Source organism: Trachypithecus francoisi, unplaced genomic scaffold (assembly GCF_009764315.1).
Source record: "Trachypithecus francoisi isolate TF-2019V2 unplaced genomic scaffold, Tfra_2.0 Lachesis_group2, whole genome shotgun sequence".
Classification (NCBI taxonomy): Eukaryota; Metazoa; Chordata; class Mammalia; order Primates; family Cercopithecidae; genus Trachypithecus; species Trachypithecus francoisi.
The window spans coordinates 75,533,388-75,553,617 of record NW_022681465.1 but is presented as its reverse complement, the minus strand read 5'-3'; the positions used below and the strand labels follow the sequence as shown (position 1 = coordinate 75,553,617).

General features: G+C 37.7%; 1 protein-coding gene and 1 long non-coding RNA gene across 3 annotated transcripts in view; one reads left to right on the top strand and one right to left on the bottom strand.

Annotated features, from left to right (window-relative positions):
* C6 (complement C6) overlaps positions 1 to 8,466 on the top strand; it is a 78,361-nt gene extending 69,895 nt beyond the window's left edge. Inside the window, 3 exon segments of the mRNA XM_033179456.1 lie at positions 707 to 797; positions 1,246 to 1,487; positions 7,698 to 8,466. Of these exon segments, the coding sequence (XP_033035347.1) occupies positions 707 to 797; positions 1,246 to 1,487; positions 7,698 to 7,879 (515 nt within the window). The 3' untranslated portion in view covers positions 7,880 to 8,466.
* A 3,281-nt stretch (positions 8,467 to 11,747) lies between these two features.
* Positions 11,748 to 20,230, bottom strand: part of LOC117065061 — a 66,177-nt gene continuing 57,694 nt past the window's right edge. For both annotated transcript variants that reach the window (XR_004429807.1, XR_004429808.1), the window contains one exon: positions 11,748 to 12,166. This is a non-coding gene — a long non-coding RNA (uncharacterized LOC117065061). The remainder of the gene's footprint in view (positions 12,167 to 20,230) is intronic.

The window sequence follows — 20,230 nt, the reverse complement described above, 5'->3', positions numbered from 1 at the left end:
TTAGTACAAATGAGGTTTCACCATATTGACCAGGCTGGACTCGAACTCCTGACCTTGTGATCTGCCCGCCTCAGCCTCCCATAGTGCTGGGATTACAGGCATGAGCCACCAAGCCCGGCCACTGCCTCTCATTTGAACATTTCCATACCTTATGTTTCCTCTGCATTGAACAGCCTCACTTTTCTTTCTTCATTTTACCTTTTCTAATCTTTCTAGCTACATCAATTTTTTTATTATATGCTTCTGTTTAATAGCACTAAGAAAGGCAACAATTCTGTATGTATATTAGTGTGCTCATTTGATTAATGTCTGTCTGCACCCACAAGACTATTAGCTTGGTGAGCCCAGGATCTGGGTCAGTTTATGCTCAATCTACTCTCTCCAGAACCTTACATAGTGTTGGGAATATCATGCATATGCAATAAATATTTGAAAAATAAATGAACAAAAATTTCAACAGTTCCATTTTCTTTAGTTATCTGAACATAATAGCAATTTTAGGTTGGAAAATGACACCTCATGTGCACTGGAAAGGACCTTTCAGATGGAATATTTAATGACAATGTATTTAGAGAAGCCAAAATGAATGCTCTAACTCCAAGAGATAAATATGAATCCTTTACCACTGCCTCTTCTCTGAATTCAAGCTTGTCACTTAGAATCCATGCTGTGCACTGTTCTTTTCTCCTTTTTTCCTTTGTTTCAGATAGTCTAACAAAATTAAAAGGCCATTGTCAGCTGGGACAGAAACAATCAGGATCTGAATGCATTTGTATGTCTCCAGAAGAAGACTGTAGGTAAGAGATACCCTACAGACTGTCTGGAAATTGCGAAAACCAGTCTAGTGTAAGAAACTTGATGGAAGAGCTGAGCTTCTTGAAGCACAGACATGAAATAAATGAAATTTTCACATAACTGATATTCCTGTGCTCTGCTGAATTCCTCCTTCGCCATTGGGTAGCAAGTTTCTTAATTATCTCTCAGCCCAGTTCCCTGTTTAAAATGAGATTGTTTATTAAAACAGTCTAATTTTGGTTATAAAGACTTAACTTCTGCACATGTAAAAACTTTAAACTCAGTTATATCAACACCTTCTTTTTCCTCTCACTCAAGCCCAGGGCTTGGAGTGGGGTAGGGAAAACAGGCACAAGAAAACTGGTTGGTGAGTGAACACACTACATTGGCTACGTGCCCTTGTTTTTTCTGATCTTCATATGGAAATGCTTGCTTTCTTCTCTTGGGCAGCCATCATTCAGAAGATCTCTGTGTGTTTGACACAGACTCCAACGATTACTTTACTTCACCTGCTTGTAAGTTTCTGGCTGAGAAATGTTTAAATAATCAGCAACTCCATTTTCTACATATTGGTTCCTGCCAAGATGGCCGCCAGTTAGAATGGGGTCTTGAAAGGACAAGACTTTCATCCAACAGCACAAAGAAAGAATCCTGTGGCTATGACACCTGCTACGACTGGGAAAAATGTTCAGGTCAGTTCCACTGGTGACCACACTAAATGCTCTCACTTAACCTTCATCTCAGCTTGAACATCATCTTCCTTAAAAATAGCCTATCCTTAATCAAAAATATTTCCTTTTCATTGTAAAAAGAAATCATGATTTAAACAGAAAGGAAAATTATAATCACCCACAAGTAGGTCACCCACCACCATAACTACGGTAGTAATGTGGGTGTTTATCTTGCCAATCTTTTCTCTATGCATATGTGTAATCAGTACCACCCTTAGGCCCTAGTGGGAAGAGCACCTGTCCTGATCTCATGTTTCGGGCATCCCTCCCAGTCCCAGCTTTGGAGGGCCTTCACCAGAATTGTCTAAGTTTCCTTCTGGTGTTTGGGACTGTCTGAGGCCAACAGTGCTGTCCAGGTAGGACTGGATTTTGCATTGCCAAAGCATCTTCCTGAAATTTCTTTAAGTCTTCTTTCAGTGCCTGGGTCAATCCAAGGCTGACAATACTATTCAAGCAGGACACCCTGAGCCCAGACAACATCCCACACAAACGCAAGCACTGTTATACTTTCCAACTCTCTACTGCTTCTCCTCCCCACCATGCATGGGGTCAGCCAGATGCCCCAAAGAGCTCTGGGGCTCATGCCTGTGGAGTCATCTCTGGCCCAGAGCTAGATTCTCATTCTCAGAAAACAGCTTGGTGAACAAATTGCTCCTGCTAGCCAGCAGGGCATTCTTGCTCAAGATTGCTTGAAATTAGAAAGCTAGTATGATGCTAACACTCTAATTTGGGGTGACTCTAATTGTTTATAGATAAGCACCCCATAAAAAATTTGCCCCTGGGTCTCAAACATCTCAGGAGTGGTCCTGCATATAATACAAATTTTAAAAATATAAAATTGGATCATACTCTACATGTTATTCTATATATTGCTGTTTTTCACTTTCTGTGTCATGGAACTGTTTTCATGTCAACATATATTATTCAGCCACGTAATTCTCAATGTCTGCAAAAGTCTATATGGGTATTCTATGATTTATTTAGCCAATCTCTGGTTAGCCATTTAAATTTTCTCCTGTATTTTGCTATCATAAATAGTGCCATCATACCTAAGTCTATCACAAATCAATCTGTGATCTAAGATTATGTCGTTCAGATATAGCTTATAAAGGGATATTTCTAGGTAAATATTATTGTTAAATATAATATATTGGCTCCCTATCCAGAAATTTTTTGCCATATTATATTTCACTCTAGAACAGATAATAAAGACTGCTCTCCCACACTCTCACCAAACCTTGGAGTTATCACTCCTTTGTATCTCTGCCAATTTAATACTTAAGGAGCAGCATTCTATTTCCATTTTCCCTAAATTTACTGACCATAGACATTACATTTGTGAGTTGTTTTGAGGCAGGGACTTCACAGCAGTACATTTGCTCCAAGATGAAGTTTGACCCTGAAATAGTCCAACTAAGCTTTATATCTTTTTCAAAAGATGGATTGGAGATTACAATAGAACCCAAGCAGTTAGAGATACTTCCTTTGTGGAACATTTTCCAAAAAAATTATCTTAAATTGGGGCATAAAGTATGCAAAGGAATCTTTGCTGAAACCATCTTACTTTTGTAAAAAGAAAGACAAAAACCATATTGTTCTCCTTGACTCTTTTTTGACTTTGTGGCCCAGTGTTCTTCAGCTCAGTCCTGGAAAGGGGAGAGGTCTTATTACTTAAAACCATGTCTTTCCTGATCCACTTCAAGCTGATTATCAAGCTTCAGCTCCCTTGACAGGCCACAGGATTGAAACATGACAGAGGGTGGACATAGCTGGCATCTGATGGTGACAACTCAGGAAGTCAGTATCTGGGGTTTTCAACCTTCATGCCATGTCTAAACAAGGCAATTCCATATAACATACAGAAAACCGGGGCCTGATATTAATTCTAATCACTATTAAATAATTTTTAAACAAAAACTCTACTATTCATTTTTTTGGTGCTTGATCAACACCGTTACTCAACTGTCATCTCTTGCAGACAATAATTTCTGATAGAAAAGAGCTGAAAGTATGTACAATATCATTTTTATTTTAAATATAAACTTTTTATCTGAGAAATGTAGTGTAAGAACATTATTGTCAAAAATACATAGAGAAAATAAAATGTGGTCAGCAGGGCAGGTAAGAACTAATCCCTGACTATACTGTAATAGATAGGTCAGGCATTTGGGGCTGTATTTAGTGTTACCTTCCATTCTTCCTTATTTATCGTAGAGAAGCAGTCTTCAGAGAACTCTTCTATTGGAAATATTTTTTTTTTTTGCTATCTTCCCACAAATTATTTTTTTCAAATCTGCCTGAGTGAAAAATAACAGTTGATAATTTTATCAAAATACCTGTCTTTAATATGACCCCTTTGCTATACACATACCTAAATCATCACATACTTGAGTAGTCTAAGTTTGTTTAAAAAAAAAAAAGTACTAAAAACTGTGAAATTAACAGAATGCTTTGGGCAGTCAAACTAACACATGAACATTTCTTAATAGAAGATTTATTTAGGCAATTTAAAACATTTTTTGGTTCTGCACACAATCAGGAAACTCAAAGCATTTTTTTCCTCTAAAGATATGATCTGTCTCTGCTAGCTTTCTTTAACTGGTGAGCAAAAGTAAACGTCACAGAGGGTTCTGTTTGGATTAGCACTATAGAAAATTATCAACATACAAATGATAGCATTTATGAAGACAGAGAAAGCTAAAAATGTACTTTATACCCAGGCCACTCATGGGAAGTTGAAATATTAGTAATTTTCAGTTCAATTGCGTGTCACTTTGATTAAACTGTGTTCTTGATTACATTGTGCTCTTAGCTACTCTTTTCCTTCTCTATCTAAAATGAAATTTTTAAAAACTTTAAAAAGGAACTTCAAAGTAATATGAAGGTCACCTTTCAAAAGTTACAACATGAATGAAATCCCCCAGAAGCCTATTTTATAGATATTAAGTATATTATCTGAATTTCAGAAATATCAACCACCAACCAACAGGAAGGGGAAATTTATTCAATCAACATCCATTTAGCAGCCAATGTATAAGTCTCTGTTCAAGGCATGATGATGGTTTTAAGATGAGGCACCCTTTTTACCCCTCAAATTTTTGGAGGAGTAACATTAGACAATAATTACATGAATCATTTTAGTGCAAGTCAGGATGCGATAAGAGCTTTAAGAGAGAAATAGCTTCTGGTCTGGAAGAGTTTCTTAAGCACAGGAGCGTGAGAACTGAGTGTTGAAGGATCAATTAGTGGAGGTGGTGGGGTCTTTAGGTGCTGGTAGTCTGAAAATAATTAGGCAAAGAACATTTAAGCTATATCCATACTAAAAGAATAGTGACCATGGCCCTTTTAAAAACCTAAGGAACGGATGTCCTAACCAGAGGTGGAACAGTCCCCTATCTTTCACCAAACTCCATCCCTTCCAACAGTGGACAAGAACATTCTTTCCAACAATGAACAAGTATCTTCTCTAGCTGGTTGACAGAGAGCATAGTAAGGAAATGCATGCTTTTTCATAAAATGTTTCCTACCAAGGGCAAGATACCCAGGCATGTGGTGCATATGAGTATCTCCCTACTTCCTTTCCTTATTTTTTCCCATCAGTTGAGACACCTGGGAAAGAATTGATGTCACCTAAAATGAGCTATTCATTCATGACCTCATTGCTAATACTCACGCTGACTCAGGTATTTTGGCAACATGAATTATTCCAGATCCTTTAAGTAAATTTCTTTTTTGCACACTTATACCTGCACCCACAATTCAGAATTTCAAATCAGTTGATCCAGAAGAATGAACTGAGTGCCTTGTTAAGAACTGATCGGACGGATGAGCCACACTGCTCTCCAAAAAAGCACTTCTCATTGTCTTGGGGAAAAGACACATGAAAGCTAACTACTAAGAATGTACACAAAAATGTCACCTATGGTACTGACAAGTTTACACCACTAAAATTTAGCCAAATATAAGATACGGTTTAGCTCAACCATCGTGGAAAGCAGTGTGGAGATTCCTCAAAGAACTTAAAACAGAATTCCTTGAAGGACTTAAAACATAATTACCATTTGACCCAGCAATCCCATTACTGGGTATATACCCAAAGGGATATAAATCATTCTATCATAGAGACACATACACATGTATTGTACTGTAGCACCATTTACATTAGCAAAGGCATAGACTCAACCTAAATACTCATCAACAGTAAACTGGATAAAGAAAATGTGGTACAAATATATCATGGAATACTATGCAGCCATAAAAACAATGAGATCATGTCCTTTGCAGTGACATGGATGGAGCTGGAAGCCATTATCCTAAGCAAACTAATACAAGAACAGAAAACCAAATACCACATGTTCTTACTTATAAGCAGGAGCTAAACAACGAGAACATATGGACACAAAGAAACAACAGATACCAGGGCCGACTTGAGGGTGGATAGTGGAAGGAGGGAGAGGATTTAAAAACTACCCATCAGTCACTATGCTTATTCTGGGTGATGAAATAATCTGTACACCAAACCCTTATGGCATGCAATTTACCTATATAACAAACTTAACACATGTATCCCTGAAACTAAAATAAAAGTTAAGAAAAAGCAAAAAGAGAAAATCTGGTCAGACACTGTGGTCCACGCCTATAATCCCAGCACTTTGGGACACCAAGGCAGGAGGATCAGTTGAGCTCAGGAGTTTGAGACTAGCCTGAGCAACATAATGAGACCCTGGCTCTACAAAGAGTAATCGATTAGCTGAGCATGGTTGGGTGCATCTGTAGTCCCAGCTACTCGGGCGGCTAAGGTGGGAGGATCTCTTGAGACTAGGAGCTCGAGGGTGCAGTGAGCCTTGATTGTGCCATTGCACCCCAGCCTGGGAGACAGAGTAAGACTGTCTCAAAAAAAGAAAAGAAAAGATCAAAAGATCAGAATATGGTTATGTTGCTATGAAATGCTTCATTGAGGAGGCAAGACTTGTAGAAACTGGACGTGTGGGGAGAAGTAGGAAAGAGCACATCAGTCTGGCAAAAGAGGCAGATGACATGGGAGAAAGGACAAAAACTGGAATACCTTTGGGATCTTGTTGGGGAAACAGACAGTTAATCTACTTGAAATGCAGAAAGTAAAAAAAGACAATGTTGAAAATGGAAGTTGAGGGCAAACTGTGGAGGACCTTGACCTTTAACTAAAACATACGTGTAGAATATATAAGCCTATAAACCTTTGTTCAAAATTAATTTAATATACTCAGTTTTGGTAACTTTATCCCTAAATGATTGTTTTAAACCTATTTCATGAACATAAGACTTAAATGAATTATGAAGTGCTTTGGTGATTCCAAAAGCAGGCCTCATAAGAGAATCACCCAATTTAACTGCCTATTAAAAATACAGATCCCCAGGTATAACCCAATAATATTCTAGAAAGAAAGAAACAAATGTGATACAGAGTTATGTTAAAAAGCTCAGGCCTGTGAGTCATGTATTATTTAAATCCTGCTTCTACCATTTACTAAATTGTGTGGCCATAGGCAAAGGGTTTAAATTCCTTGAGCTCAGTTTCCTCTTCTGTAGAATTATTATGATAGCCTAGTTCATACATTTGTTGTAAGGGTTCGAAAAAATAAAGCATATAAAGTGCTTGGCATATTGTGTGGCTTCACAGTACATGATCTACAAATGATAACTATAAAGGTACTTAGGCAATGCCAACGTTAAAAATGAAAGTAAAATAAAAGGACAGGCTGAAGACATTGGAGAAATGGATTGATAGGACTAGTGCCTGATTGAATGTAGGCAGTGAGTGAGAGGGAGGTGCCAGAGACAGCACAAATCTTCATTGGATGTGGACAGTGAGACAGGGGGAACTGCCCGAAATAGGCCAACTCTTTAAGCTTATTGGCTTACTAGTGCCCTCTAGTCTCTTGTATACAGATCTTTCTATTTAATCACAGTTGGGTCTTTGGGGTCATTGCCTTTGGTGGGTTGTTTTGTTGTTTTGGTTTTGTTTTGTTTTCAATTTTTATGTTTTGGCTTTCTCATTCATTAGAGAAAGCTTTGGACCAAACTTAACACCATCAAGGAGCTCGCCACCCTGGGGATGATTTAGATGAAACCAAACCCTAATGTACTGTGGTGAGTCACACTGTCTCTCTCTCTCTCTCTCTCTCATTACAGTCTCCACTTCCAAATGTGTCTGCCTATTGCCCCCACAGTGCTTCAAGGGTGGAAACCAACTCTACTGTGTCAAGATGGGATCATCAACAAGTGAGAAAACACTGAACATCTGTGAAGTGGGAGCTATAAGATGTGCAAACAGGAAGGTGGAAATACTGCATCCTGGAAAGTGTTTGGCCTAGCACAATTACTGCTAGGTCCAGCACAATTAACAGATTTACCATCCAGAAGAACCAGCTCCTACAAATGAGAATTCTTGTACAAACAGCAGACTGGAATGCTCAAAGTTACTGACAAAAATCATTTTGTGTTAGTTTGAGATCATTATTCTCCCTTGACTCTCCTGTTTGGGCATGTCTTACTCAGTTCCAGCTCATGATGCCCTGTAGCATACCCCTAGGTACCAACTTCCACAGCAGTCTGGTAAATTCTCCTGTTCACATTGCACAAAAATAACGTGACTTCTGAGACCCTTATGTAGCCCGTGACATTAAGCACTCTCACAATTAGAAATAAGAATAAAACCCATAATTTTCTTCAATGAATTAATAAACAGAAATCTCCAGAGCCTCTAAAACACATTCTTGAAGCCCAACTTTCATGTCTTCATTCAACAAATAATTTCTGAGTGTGCATACAGGATGTCAAGTACTGACCAAAGTCCTGAGAACTCGGCAGATAATAAAACAGACAAAAGCCTTTGCCTTCATGAAGCATACACTCATTCAGGGGTAGACACACAAAAAATGAAATAAACAGGTAAAATATGTAGCATGTTTGATGGTGATAATTGTTTTGGAGAAAATACAACATGGAAGGATGAGTCCCATCCTTAATTATCATCTTATGCAACGAAATATTCCATAACAGTAAACATCACTGTAAGGATGATTGAACTCCAGTAGAAATTATCTTATATAAAGTTGTTAAGGATAAACTTCTGGAGTTCTATTCTCTCAGAAAGTAGAAAAGAGATTCCCTTTGCCTCAACTAAAGTGCATCAGAAAGTTTTAGGCTGAAGTGTGTGATGGATGGAAAATTGTCAGAGAATTTTGAAGGAATAATGTTTAAGGTAAGTCATATCTTTTCATTAGGCCATACAAAGCAGAAACCAGTTTATTAGAGAGGCGAGGGTATCAATTTGAATTGGAGAAGAGAGGCATCTTTGGAGCAGCAGTTCTCAAATATTAGAGTGCACTAGAATCACCTAGAGGGTGTGTGTGTTCAGATAGATGCCTGGAACCACCCCAGTTTCTAACTCAGTAGTTCTGGGGTGGGACCTGAGAACGTGTGTTTCTAACAGCATTCCAGGTGGTAGTGCTTATGATCATCAGGACACCACATTTTGAGCATACCGAATTTAGAGATGGAGTCATCACGCAGCTAACTCTGATTAAGTAATTCATCTCAAAACCATAGCCAATCTCCAGGGAGGTGAGTGAAAGCAGATTCCTTTCCAGCAAAACTCATTGGGATCCTCACCTCTTGGAAGGAGGCTGTGAGTCACAGCTACCTGCCAACCCCATCCCCAGACCTTATACATGCAGCTCCTCCTTCATCTCATTGATCATAGGATGTCCGCAAAAATCTCACATATATCATAATATTAAAGGAGAAGAGTGAGGAATGAAAACACCTATAAACAAAAATCATTTTCCTGGTGTAACAGAGGTTGAACATGACCTTTTCCTTTCGCAGGAGTCAGTAACCCAACTATTTTCCAGTCATACCACCCCACTCCCTTCTCACTCTGAGGAGTGCAGGCCACTCCTGTAAGCATCATAAGCCTTCAGCACACCCGAGACATCAGCTGAGAGCAAAGAGGTATTAAATACTCCCACATCCTAAGGAGAGCCACTAACAAATCAATAAACTTTCCCCAGGATTGAACTGGGTCTGTTCAACCCAGCTCTCATGCCAGCCCTACACCTTTCCAGGCTATAAAATGGGACTAGGTGAGTAGGGAAGGGAGTCATGTGAATCTGCAGCCACAGGAATGTGGAGTTCACAGCGGGTGTCCTGTTCTTCTCCTAAGTCCATTCTCACCCTTTGGTGAGGAGGAGGAGGATGCTGAAAATGTCCACTGAAGCCAGGCAACCAAAGCCCCAAGACAACTAGGTTGAGGGTGTGATGAAACCACCTTTGCTAAAATTATAACAGTGAGAACATTATGTCGGTGAGAGAGATCTGATTTAACAAACCCCCATCTTGCGTTTAGCCTTCAAACTACTCTTAATTATTCCTGGACTTGGGCCAAGCTAACTTTGGGAGACATTTAATTTATAGTTAAAATAATAATAGCCTCTCCCCAAAACTCAACCACATTTATAAAGCTAATGACAGACCACCACACTAGGAGGATGAGAGGAACCTGAATTCCACTAAGGTGTAGACATACATGATTACCCACACATTATTCCAGATGCACAAGATGTACAACTTCCCCAAATTGCTCCTGCAAATAACATCACTATTGTAGAACCTAAGATTGGCCTTTTTAGATGTCTTTTTGGGTTTTTTGCATCTGATGACCAATGGCTCCACCTGGATCCACCAACTGCTTCTGTGGCCCCATTCAGAAGTGACTCAGTGAATAAGGGGACCATTTCCCACACTCCTATAATTGCACTCCCAACCAATCAGCAGCAAGTACCCATTGCCTAGCCTTCCTCCCTTTTCCCCCAAACTATCTTTGAAAAATCCTAGCCTTTGAATTTTTAGAGAGACTGATTTGAGTAATAATAAAACTCAGGTCTTTCATTCAGCTGGTCTGTGTGAATTAAGCTCCTTCTCTATTGCAGTCCCCCTGTCTTGATAAATCAGCTGTCTCTGAGCAGTGGGCAAAATGAACTCATTGGACAGTTACAGTGGGGTTGCCCACAATATGGATATATGGTGCTGCCCTAGCTTGCTGGAGGCTGTGGGATTTTATAGCTGCTACTGGCAAGGTTTCTGAGGATTAGCACCTTGCGCCTCTCTCATAGTTGCAGCCTGACTAGGGAGAAGATGGATACAGCCCTTTTCTCCATCTGCATCCCATGGCACAGGGAAATCATGAAAACTTGGTGGCTCCTGTGGAGCACAGAGAAGAGGAGAGGCCAGCACTGGCACTGGAGGGAAGAAGGAGATGAAATGAAAATCAGATATGAGATTGGAGACTTAAACTGGAGCAACTTTCAAAAAACAGAAACTGACCAGAAATCTGTCTGATCTGTGCCAGAGCTAAGGAGAATGGAATTTGGCAAACTAGTGAAAGCTAGTGAAAGCTGAAGCTGCCATAACAAAGTCATACAAAGCTGGAGCTGCCATAACAAAGTCATACAAATAGAAACTTTTTGTCTCACAAGTCTGGTGGCTAGAAATCTGAAACAAAGATGTTGGCAGAGGCATGGTTCCTCTGAAACCTGTAGATGATAATCCTTCCTTGCCTCTTTCAGCTTCTGGTGTTTGCCAGCAATTTTTGGCATTCCTTGGCTTTTGGATTCATCACTGCAGTTTCTGCCTTCATCACCACGTGTCCATCTTTGTTGTCTTCCTTCTGTCAATATCTGCCCAAATTTCCATTGTCTTATAAGGATTATAATCTTGTTAGACTAGGCCTACATCAAATGAGGCAGGAGAGTAGGGTCTGGAGGTAAGGAACACAAGGCCGATTGATGATTTACACTGACTTCCTAGAACTAAATCAAATGGAAACACTTCAGCTATGACAGGAAATAGCCTCTCCATTTACCTAGGGTGTGCATGGAGTAAATGACTTTGTAACTTTACTTCATCCTCTTTATTTCCATAGGGCATACACCAAGTAACCAATGGAAACCTCTAGAGGGTATTTAAACCCCAGAAAATTCTGTAATGAGGCTCGTGATTAGTTGGTCTTTTTATCACTTCAGCTACCTTTGTTTCAAAGAATTTTTTGAGTACACTAATCCATTAAAGTTTGCATTAGGCTGATTTGCATACCATTTACCAGCTGTAAAATTTGTAAAAATTGTACAGAATTGTACAAAATTGTACAAAATTTTACAAAAATTGTACAAAATTGTAAAAAATTGTACAAAATTTGTAAAAAAAATTTTACAAATTGTAAAAATTTATCAAAATTTTTACACTTTCATATTAATATTAAGATAGCAATTTAGTACAGTAAGTGTTAAGAGCTAGTGATAAAATTATTAACATGAAACAGAGAACAAAACTGAAACATATTAAATACCTGGAATTTGGCCCTCCAATCTCCAATTCTGTCCTAGAAGATTAAATAAATTCCAGATCAAAGGTAAAAGCTTTATCTCTTTGGCTATTAGAGATTAATACTAAGTCTTCATATTTGTAGCTTAAGTAACTGGAAATCAATTCAGCTCTTTTTTAAATATGAATTTGAATTGTTGATGGTTCTGCAATATACTGACAAACTGAGACACCAGCTTAAAGAACTTTATGATGACATGTTATATATTTCTGATGTCCTGGAAGCAAAGACACAAAAATAATTGTAAGACTATGATTTTAAAATTCCAGTCCTCTGTTTATCTGACAATCAAGCTTAATCAAAGGTTTCTTATTTTGAGCAGTCTTCAATAAAGCCCACTAAATTTTAGAATATGTTACTGTTTTTTCTCTTTCTACCAAAGCCTTCAACTCCTACAATCCACATTTCATAGTTTTAAAGATTGAGCTCCTCTGTTATTTCCAAAAGAGCACCTATAAGCTATGCCTAAACCACAGATTTAGCTTACTAAAATCTAATTCTGAGTAACAAGAATCTGACAGATTTCTGGTCAGTGTTGGGTACAAAACTACCCCGAAGCTTGATTAATTGGATTCTAAATGGCTGGCTCTCTCCAAGGTCACCTTCATTCTTTTGGACACCATGTGTGGAATCAATGAGGCATTGAGCTTCTAACCAAACAAATAGCCTGCAAAATTATAGTTGTATCCAGTCCATTTTATGAACATAAGACAGGCCACTGCTACCCCATTTGTCTTCTTGACAAGTTCTAGCTGCATGGTTTCAGTTCCAAGTGTCAAATATCAGTTAACAGAGGTGTGTGTCACCAATGAAGGGACTCCAAGGAACAGATGGCACACTGAAAGTCATGCTCACAAAGATTTACATAGGAAGATGCTCATCACAACATTATTTATAATAACAAAAAATGACAGACCCTAACTGTCCAATAATAAATTATGGCCCCTCAATACAAAGGAAAGTATGAGGTCACTGACAAACATTTTTTTTTTAATGATTTTAAGGGACATAATAAAAAGTGAAAGACCAGACTACAAAACTATACATGATTACAGCTATGAAAATTGTGTGTGTATATAAATGGCTTTAAAAACAATGATTGGGAAAACAGCATCTACTGTTGGAATTTGGATTGGCTTTTATTTATATAGCTTCTGTATTTCAAGATTTTCTTCAATTGGCATGCAATTTTTTATAGTTGTGTATGAAGAGTCATTTAAAATTTGTTCTCTTCTATGTAGGCGAGAAGGGCAGACAGTTAATTCTGCTTGTATGGACACACTGATGGCTTATATGGTAGCGATCTCCCTGGTCTGAGCTTGACCACATGGGGAGGTGTGGCAGCTTTCAGCGAAACTTGTGAACCTCATATATATTATTCATTCATTCACAAACACTTACTGACTACCTGCTAAGTTCCAGGAGTTAGGGCTATAATCATGCAGAGGTTTTGGAGGCACTTAAGAGTATGATGAAAAGATCATAAAGGTATACTTAAAACAGTATTACATAAAGTGAAAGGAATGAGTTACTGTTAAAATAATTTTAGGTACAGATAATGTCTTAAAGGAATAAATTTTAAAAACTAGACAGTTAGTAAAATCAAGCCTAAATCTTCAAAGTTTGATAGCAGTTAGAGACACTTAGTAGCTGTTTAAATTTGGACAAGTCTTTCCAAGACTCAATTTCCTCTCATGAAAGATGGGGATAACACCAGCTAACTCACTCTATTTGTTCTGAGGATTGAGTGGGGTAAAAAAATTATATATAAAAAATATCTGTATATATCACAATTACCACTAGAGAGCCTAGAATGAGAAGTGCATTTACTACTTGGGTGTTGTTTATTGTTACTATTATTAACAACAACAATGGAGACTAGTGGCTGCAGTTCACACTTTATTTTCTATTACATGACATATTTCCTCTACTGCCAATCTTGCTATTGAAACCTGATTTATTAAGGACCTCGTGGTGGAGTGCTCAGGGGAGAGAAATAGCTGGAGTATTCAGAATCCATATCAAACGAAGCAGAGAAAATGTGCCTGTTCACTGTGCTCATGTATCAACAACAGAAGTAAAAGTTTTGAGTTCTTTTTAGAGTATTCATCATGTATGCCAGAAAAATGGACATGGACCAATGTTTTGCGACTGAAAACAAAATGGGGAAAAAAATAAAAATTAAGGATGTCAAAGCAATGTGGACAGAAGACTCATTAATAGAAAATGAGGAAAAAATTATATGGAGTAATTGGAAATATACTCCAAGGATTACTTGTTTGGTGTCACCCTTTCCCTGTCCCACAGGCAAGGACATCGTCTATTTAGAAGAGTCTCCATTTTACTAAAACGTGGCCGTTAACATGAGGGTAAAGTGACATCACAGTTCAAAGCCATGAGACTAGAAGCTGTTGTCCTTCATGCACTTTATTTCTAATAATGCCAGCTTCTAGAGAAATACCCTAACTGAAGAATTTTCATTTTGTTTATCACAACTGAAAACTAATTGTTCTGCCATGTCTACCCTTCTGTTGAAATGTGGTGATGTACATCTCTGCAATAGTCAAAAATACTGCTCACTAATATTTGTGGCTCTCCATCTCCCAGGAATCGGGTTGGATCACATTTCTTGGCTCTTGTGGTAGGAGCGCTATGCAATTTTTACAGATGGATGAAATGTGAGCAGATATACGTGTGGAGCTTCTTGGTCAAGTATTTAGTTGCTGGCATGAAGATTCCCCCAGTTTCCCTTTCTCTATGGCACATTTGAGATAGTGACTTCTTCATCAGCCTGAGTTCCTGAATCACTAATAGGAACAGAGCCCATTATACTCCATTGAATATCTATGGGTATGTGGTTTGAGCAAAAAATAAACCTTTCTTGTTTTACGCCACTGATATTTCGGGACGGTTATTCATTATATCATTACCTAGCTTACCTGTCTGACATTAACTATAATGTAACAAATGGCATGATATCATTAAAAGCTGATCTCTTTCACTTCTTCAAATTGCATTCCAGAACAATTTCACGTTTCTCCAGGCATTACTGAATTAAAAAGTAAGAATTGCCATTCCCTTGAACATGGCCTATAATCATGAGTATACTTGGGTGGAAAATTCATAAACAAATTAAAATTAGAAGAGGAAAATGATAATGCTTAGTTTTAAAATACATTCTGAATTGTATCCATTATTTTATAGAGAAATATAATAGGAAAATTTAAAGTTGCAAAGAAAAAATAAATCCTTCTATATAGAGTTTACTTGCTAGGACTAAAAAGAAACATAAATGCAAAAAAAAAATGATGAACACTTTCTAAGAAACATTTTATAATTTGAATAATTCTGTAGTATCTTGGAAATGTTTATTATTTTTAAAAGCATTTCAAAGTTGTTGAACCTGCTTCATATTTCTTGATTACCAAATCATCTTCATTATATTTCAAACCAATTGGTTGTCAAAAATACATTATAAAGAACTTCGGGCATTTACAAATGATGCCCATATTTAAAAATTGATTCTTTATTCTGATTTCTAATCCTTGAATAAAACATAAAATCCAGTTCATATGTTGTAGCAGGTTCTATTTATTGCCCCATCTCTCCCAGCACTCATTCAGGTCCCTCCCAATGGGCAATATTTCAGGAGATGTTAGTCCCAGTCTCAACCGCAGCCCCAAAAAGTGAATTCCAATTGGTTTAAGGCAGTCAATGCGGTCCCATTTCCCTTCCCATGTGGATCAGACACATGCACGGCAAGTCTGCCGAATGAAAGGTGAGAAGCATCTTCTGGAGGACTTCTGAGAAGGATTTTTCTTACTCTTCAACAGTTTAGAGGAAGAAATCATCTCTTTTTGTAAATGTTACCATATCTGAATATGATGCTGGCAGCTCCTTCAGCCTTCTTATTACCATGAAATTTCCACTTCTGGTCTGGCCAACATACGGAGGAGGTTTCAGCAGAAACATGGAAAGAATTGAACCATTGATGAAATCACTGAGCTACTGAATTAACCAACTGTGGAATGTTCACGCTTCTTGTCTTTTTGTTATAAAATAATAAATATTCTTTATTGTTTAAGTGATTTTGAGTTTTCTGCTACTCGTAGCCAAATATATGCTGATTCAGAAATTAATCATGTTCTTTTCTATTCAACAAATGATGCTGGGATAATTGTCAAGCCACATGTAGAAGAATGAAACTGGATCCTTATCTTTCACCTCATACAAAAATCAACTCAAGATGGATCAAGTACTTAAATCCAAAACTTGAGACTATGAAAATTCTAGAAAATAACATTAGAAAAACCCTCCTAGACATTGGCTTAAGCAAAAACTTCATGACCAAGAAATCAAAAGCAAATGCAACAAAAACAAAGATAAATAGATGGGACTTAATTAAACTAAAAAGCTTCTGTGCAGCAAAAGAAACAGTCAGCAGAGTAAATAGATAAGCCACAGAGTGGGTGAAAAATATATATATATATAAATACACACACACACACACATATATATATATATATATATAATGAATACTACCGGTATTCCATGGTGTGTGTGTGTGTGTGTATATACACACACACACATATGTATATATGTACATACATTCAGGAGATGTTAGTCCCAGTCTCAACCCCAGTTCCAAAAAGTGAATTCCAATTGGTTTAAGGCAGTCAGCGTGGTCCCATTTCCCTTCCCATATACATACACACACACACACACACACACACACACACACACATACACATAAAAAATGGAATACTACTCAGCCATAAAAAGAAATGAAATAATGGCATTCACAGCAACCTGGATGGAACTGGAGACCATTATTCTAAGTGAAGTAACTCAGGAATGGAAAATCAAACATTGTATGTTCTCACTTAAAAGTGGAAACTAAGCTATTAAGACACAAAGGCATAAGACTGATGCAATGAACTTTGGAGACTCGGGGGGAAAGGGTGGGAGGGGGGTGAGGGTAAAAAGACTACAAATTGGGTACAGTGTGTATTAATCAGGTGATGGATGCACCAAAATCTCAGAAATCACCAATAAAGAACTTATTCATATAATGAAAACCACCTGTTCCTCAAAAACCAATGTAAATAAAAAATATAAATAAATAAATACATAAATACATAAATAGGGGTAATAATAAGAATTTTTAAAAGAAGTTAATCATGTTTTTAAGGTTTGTACTTTCATGATGTTGATAGATGAATAGCATAAGTTTTTCTCTTAAAATGACTATAATTTGTATTTAAAAAATTGAAGGATTCTCTCTGCTGGTTGAAGATACTTATCTAGCATCAAAAAAAAAATGAAGAAAAATCTTCAGAAATAGAACTTAATAAGAAACATTTTAATTTTGTAATGAATCTCTCCATTATTTCTCAGAAAGCCAGGCACCTCTAAAGCTTCCCAAATAACCGTAATTAATTATAGGCCTTTTGGTCTTTTGTGTACTCAGTACCATGTTTATTTCTCTGAGGAGGAAGACCTAATGCTTACTAAGCCACTATTTACATCAGACTCATCATGTAATTATTTTATTTAGCCCTTGCAGCAACTCTAAGAGATGTAGGTGTTACTGGCCTCATTTAGAGATGAAGAATCTGAGGATTTGGTAACTACAGTTACCTGCCAAATGTCATATATCTCATAAGAGGCAGAGACAGAATTCAGACCTGGGCAGCCTGACTGAAGAACTTGGGAGCTGACTGTATTGTATCAAAGTTAAATTAATTGATTTTATAATTATGCTGTTGATTTCAGTGGTTACAAAGATGGCTGTGAATTATTACTCTTCCCATTGAGATGTGGTTTGTAATTCTCCTCCTCCTTGAATCTTGACAGGCTTGTTGCTGCTTTGACTAATAGAGTACAGCAAAAGTGACACTGTGACTTCTGAAGCTGTCAAAAAAGAAGGCCTTGAAGCGTTTACCTGATTTACAGAAACACTTGCTCTTGGTGTTTTGAACTGCCATGATAGAAATTCAATGACCCTGATGTCACCATACCATGAGACAACAAAAGACACATGAAGAAGCCACATGTAGAGGTTCTGGCAAGAGGTATAGCTTAGCCCAGATTTTGACACATCCAAATCTAGACACCAGGCATGTGAATGAAGAAGGCTTCAGATATTTCCAGATTCCATATGTTTAAAACACCTTCTGAGGTTTGAGTCTTCCAAGTTGAGGCTCCAGACAGCATGAAGCAGAGACAAGCCATCTCAACTGTCCTCACTCCAAATTCCTGACCCATGGACTCCATAAGCAAAAAAAGCAACTGTTATTTTACACAATTAACTTTGGATCAGTTTATTGTACAGCAATAAATGACCAAAATAGTTGTGTAAGAGAATGTCTCTACTCGTAGAAAATATACACTGAAGTGTATAGGAATAAAAGGATATAATGTTCACATTTCACTCTCAAGTGACCCAGAGAAGATAGTATAATACACATATATAATGTAATTTTATACATATAAATATATACATAGCCAATACTCTGGCCATGTAAGGTAATATATATGTAATATATATTATAGAGAGAGAGAGAGAGAGAAGAAGGAAGAAGAAAGAAAAAGAAATAAGAGAAAAAAGATGAAGAGGAAGAAGAAGAAGAAGGAAAGGAAGAAGGAGAAGAAGAAAAGGAAGAAGGAGAAGAAGGAGAAAGAGGAAGAGGAGGAGAAGACATTTGGCAAAATGTTAATAATTGATGAATCTGAGTGAATATATATGGAGTTATTTGTATTATTCTTGAGACTTTTCTGTAGGTCCAACATTATTTTAAAATAAATTTAAAAAGAGAAGCCATGGGCTTTTCACTGTAACATGAATGAGATGTCATACCTGTGCAAAACCATTGCCAACAACACAATGCAGTATCTAGTTTTCTGCTAAGCTACGTGGTACAGACCATATCACTTCATTTCTATACATCAGTATTCATCTGGGAAGGATATATTGAGAAGTAAAATAGAGTTCCTCTGCATTTCAAAATGAAGGAAAAGAATCACAACAGCATTATGATTTTACCTGGAATACAGGACATATTTTAACATGTACTTATTTGCAAACTGAAAGTTGGCTTTTCAGCTGTAAGAAAACTATGGTTTCCTCTCCAAAACACCTGTTTGTATAATTATTTAAAAGACAAGAGGCACCCAAGAAGCTGGGTAGAGTCGATGGCTCTTCAGAAAAGTAATCACGTGGACAGTTTTATAATCTTGCAAATTCAAAAACCTAGGTGAGAGCAAATTGGAAAAATAAATACAATAAAAAGTCCCTTCGGAACTGGGTTTCATTAAACTGTGAACAAGAATTGTTTTCTGTTCTTTGCCTGGCTGCACATGAGAGCTGACAGCAGCTGATCATGCTACACTGAGCATTGGTAATCACAGCACAATTGGTCACAAGCCTGTCGTAGGGAGCCTGAGCAGACAAGTTAACAGCAGAGCTATGAGGCTGAATTTTCTGTTATGGCGTAGCTGTCTTCTTCAGGTGATCAATATGCCATTTTACTCACAAATAGAAACTTGTTTTTTGGATTGTTGGGACTTTTTGCTCTTAGTTCTAAACAATGCCTTTGATCTTTGGAGGACTTTATTGCTTGCCTCCTTTCTCAAAAAGTAACTGGGCAGGAATAAAAAAGGAAGGCTAAGGCCAGAGCTCAAGGTCCTCTGCCAATGCAGAGTCACCAAAATTAATGACCATAGGGCATGCTTTCATGGAACTATGGGCAACTGAACTGAGAGTAACTAAGGAGTGTGCTTCTGGGCCCTCAGCTACTGGAAACCATGCCCTTAGCACCACAAGGCTGACCACTGAGAAATTCCTAATTGCACCTTTGTTTTTGCCTGGTGCATTTTCCTATTGTTGCTGTAACAAATTAGCACCAACTCAATTGCTTAAAACAACAGAGGTTTATTATCTTAAGGTTCTGGCAGGGGCAGGAGTTCAAAGTGGATCTCACTGAGCTAAAGGCAATGTGCCAGCAAGATTACAAGTTTTCTGGAAGTTGGAGGGGAGAATCTTTTTTGTTGTCACTTCCAGCTTCTTGAGGCCTCCTGCATTCCTTGGCTCACGGCTCCCTTTCCCTATCTTCAAACCCAGGAATCACATCCTTCCAACTCTGCTTCTGTCATCGCATCTCTCCCTCCATCTCTCATGCTCTTTCTTCTTCCCACTTTCCCTTATAAGAACCTTTGTGATTACACTAGACTCACTCAGATAATCTAGGATAATCTCACTATTTCAAATCCTTAACTTAAT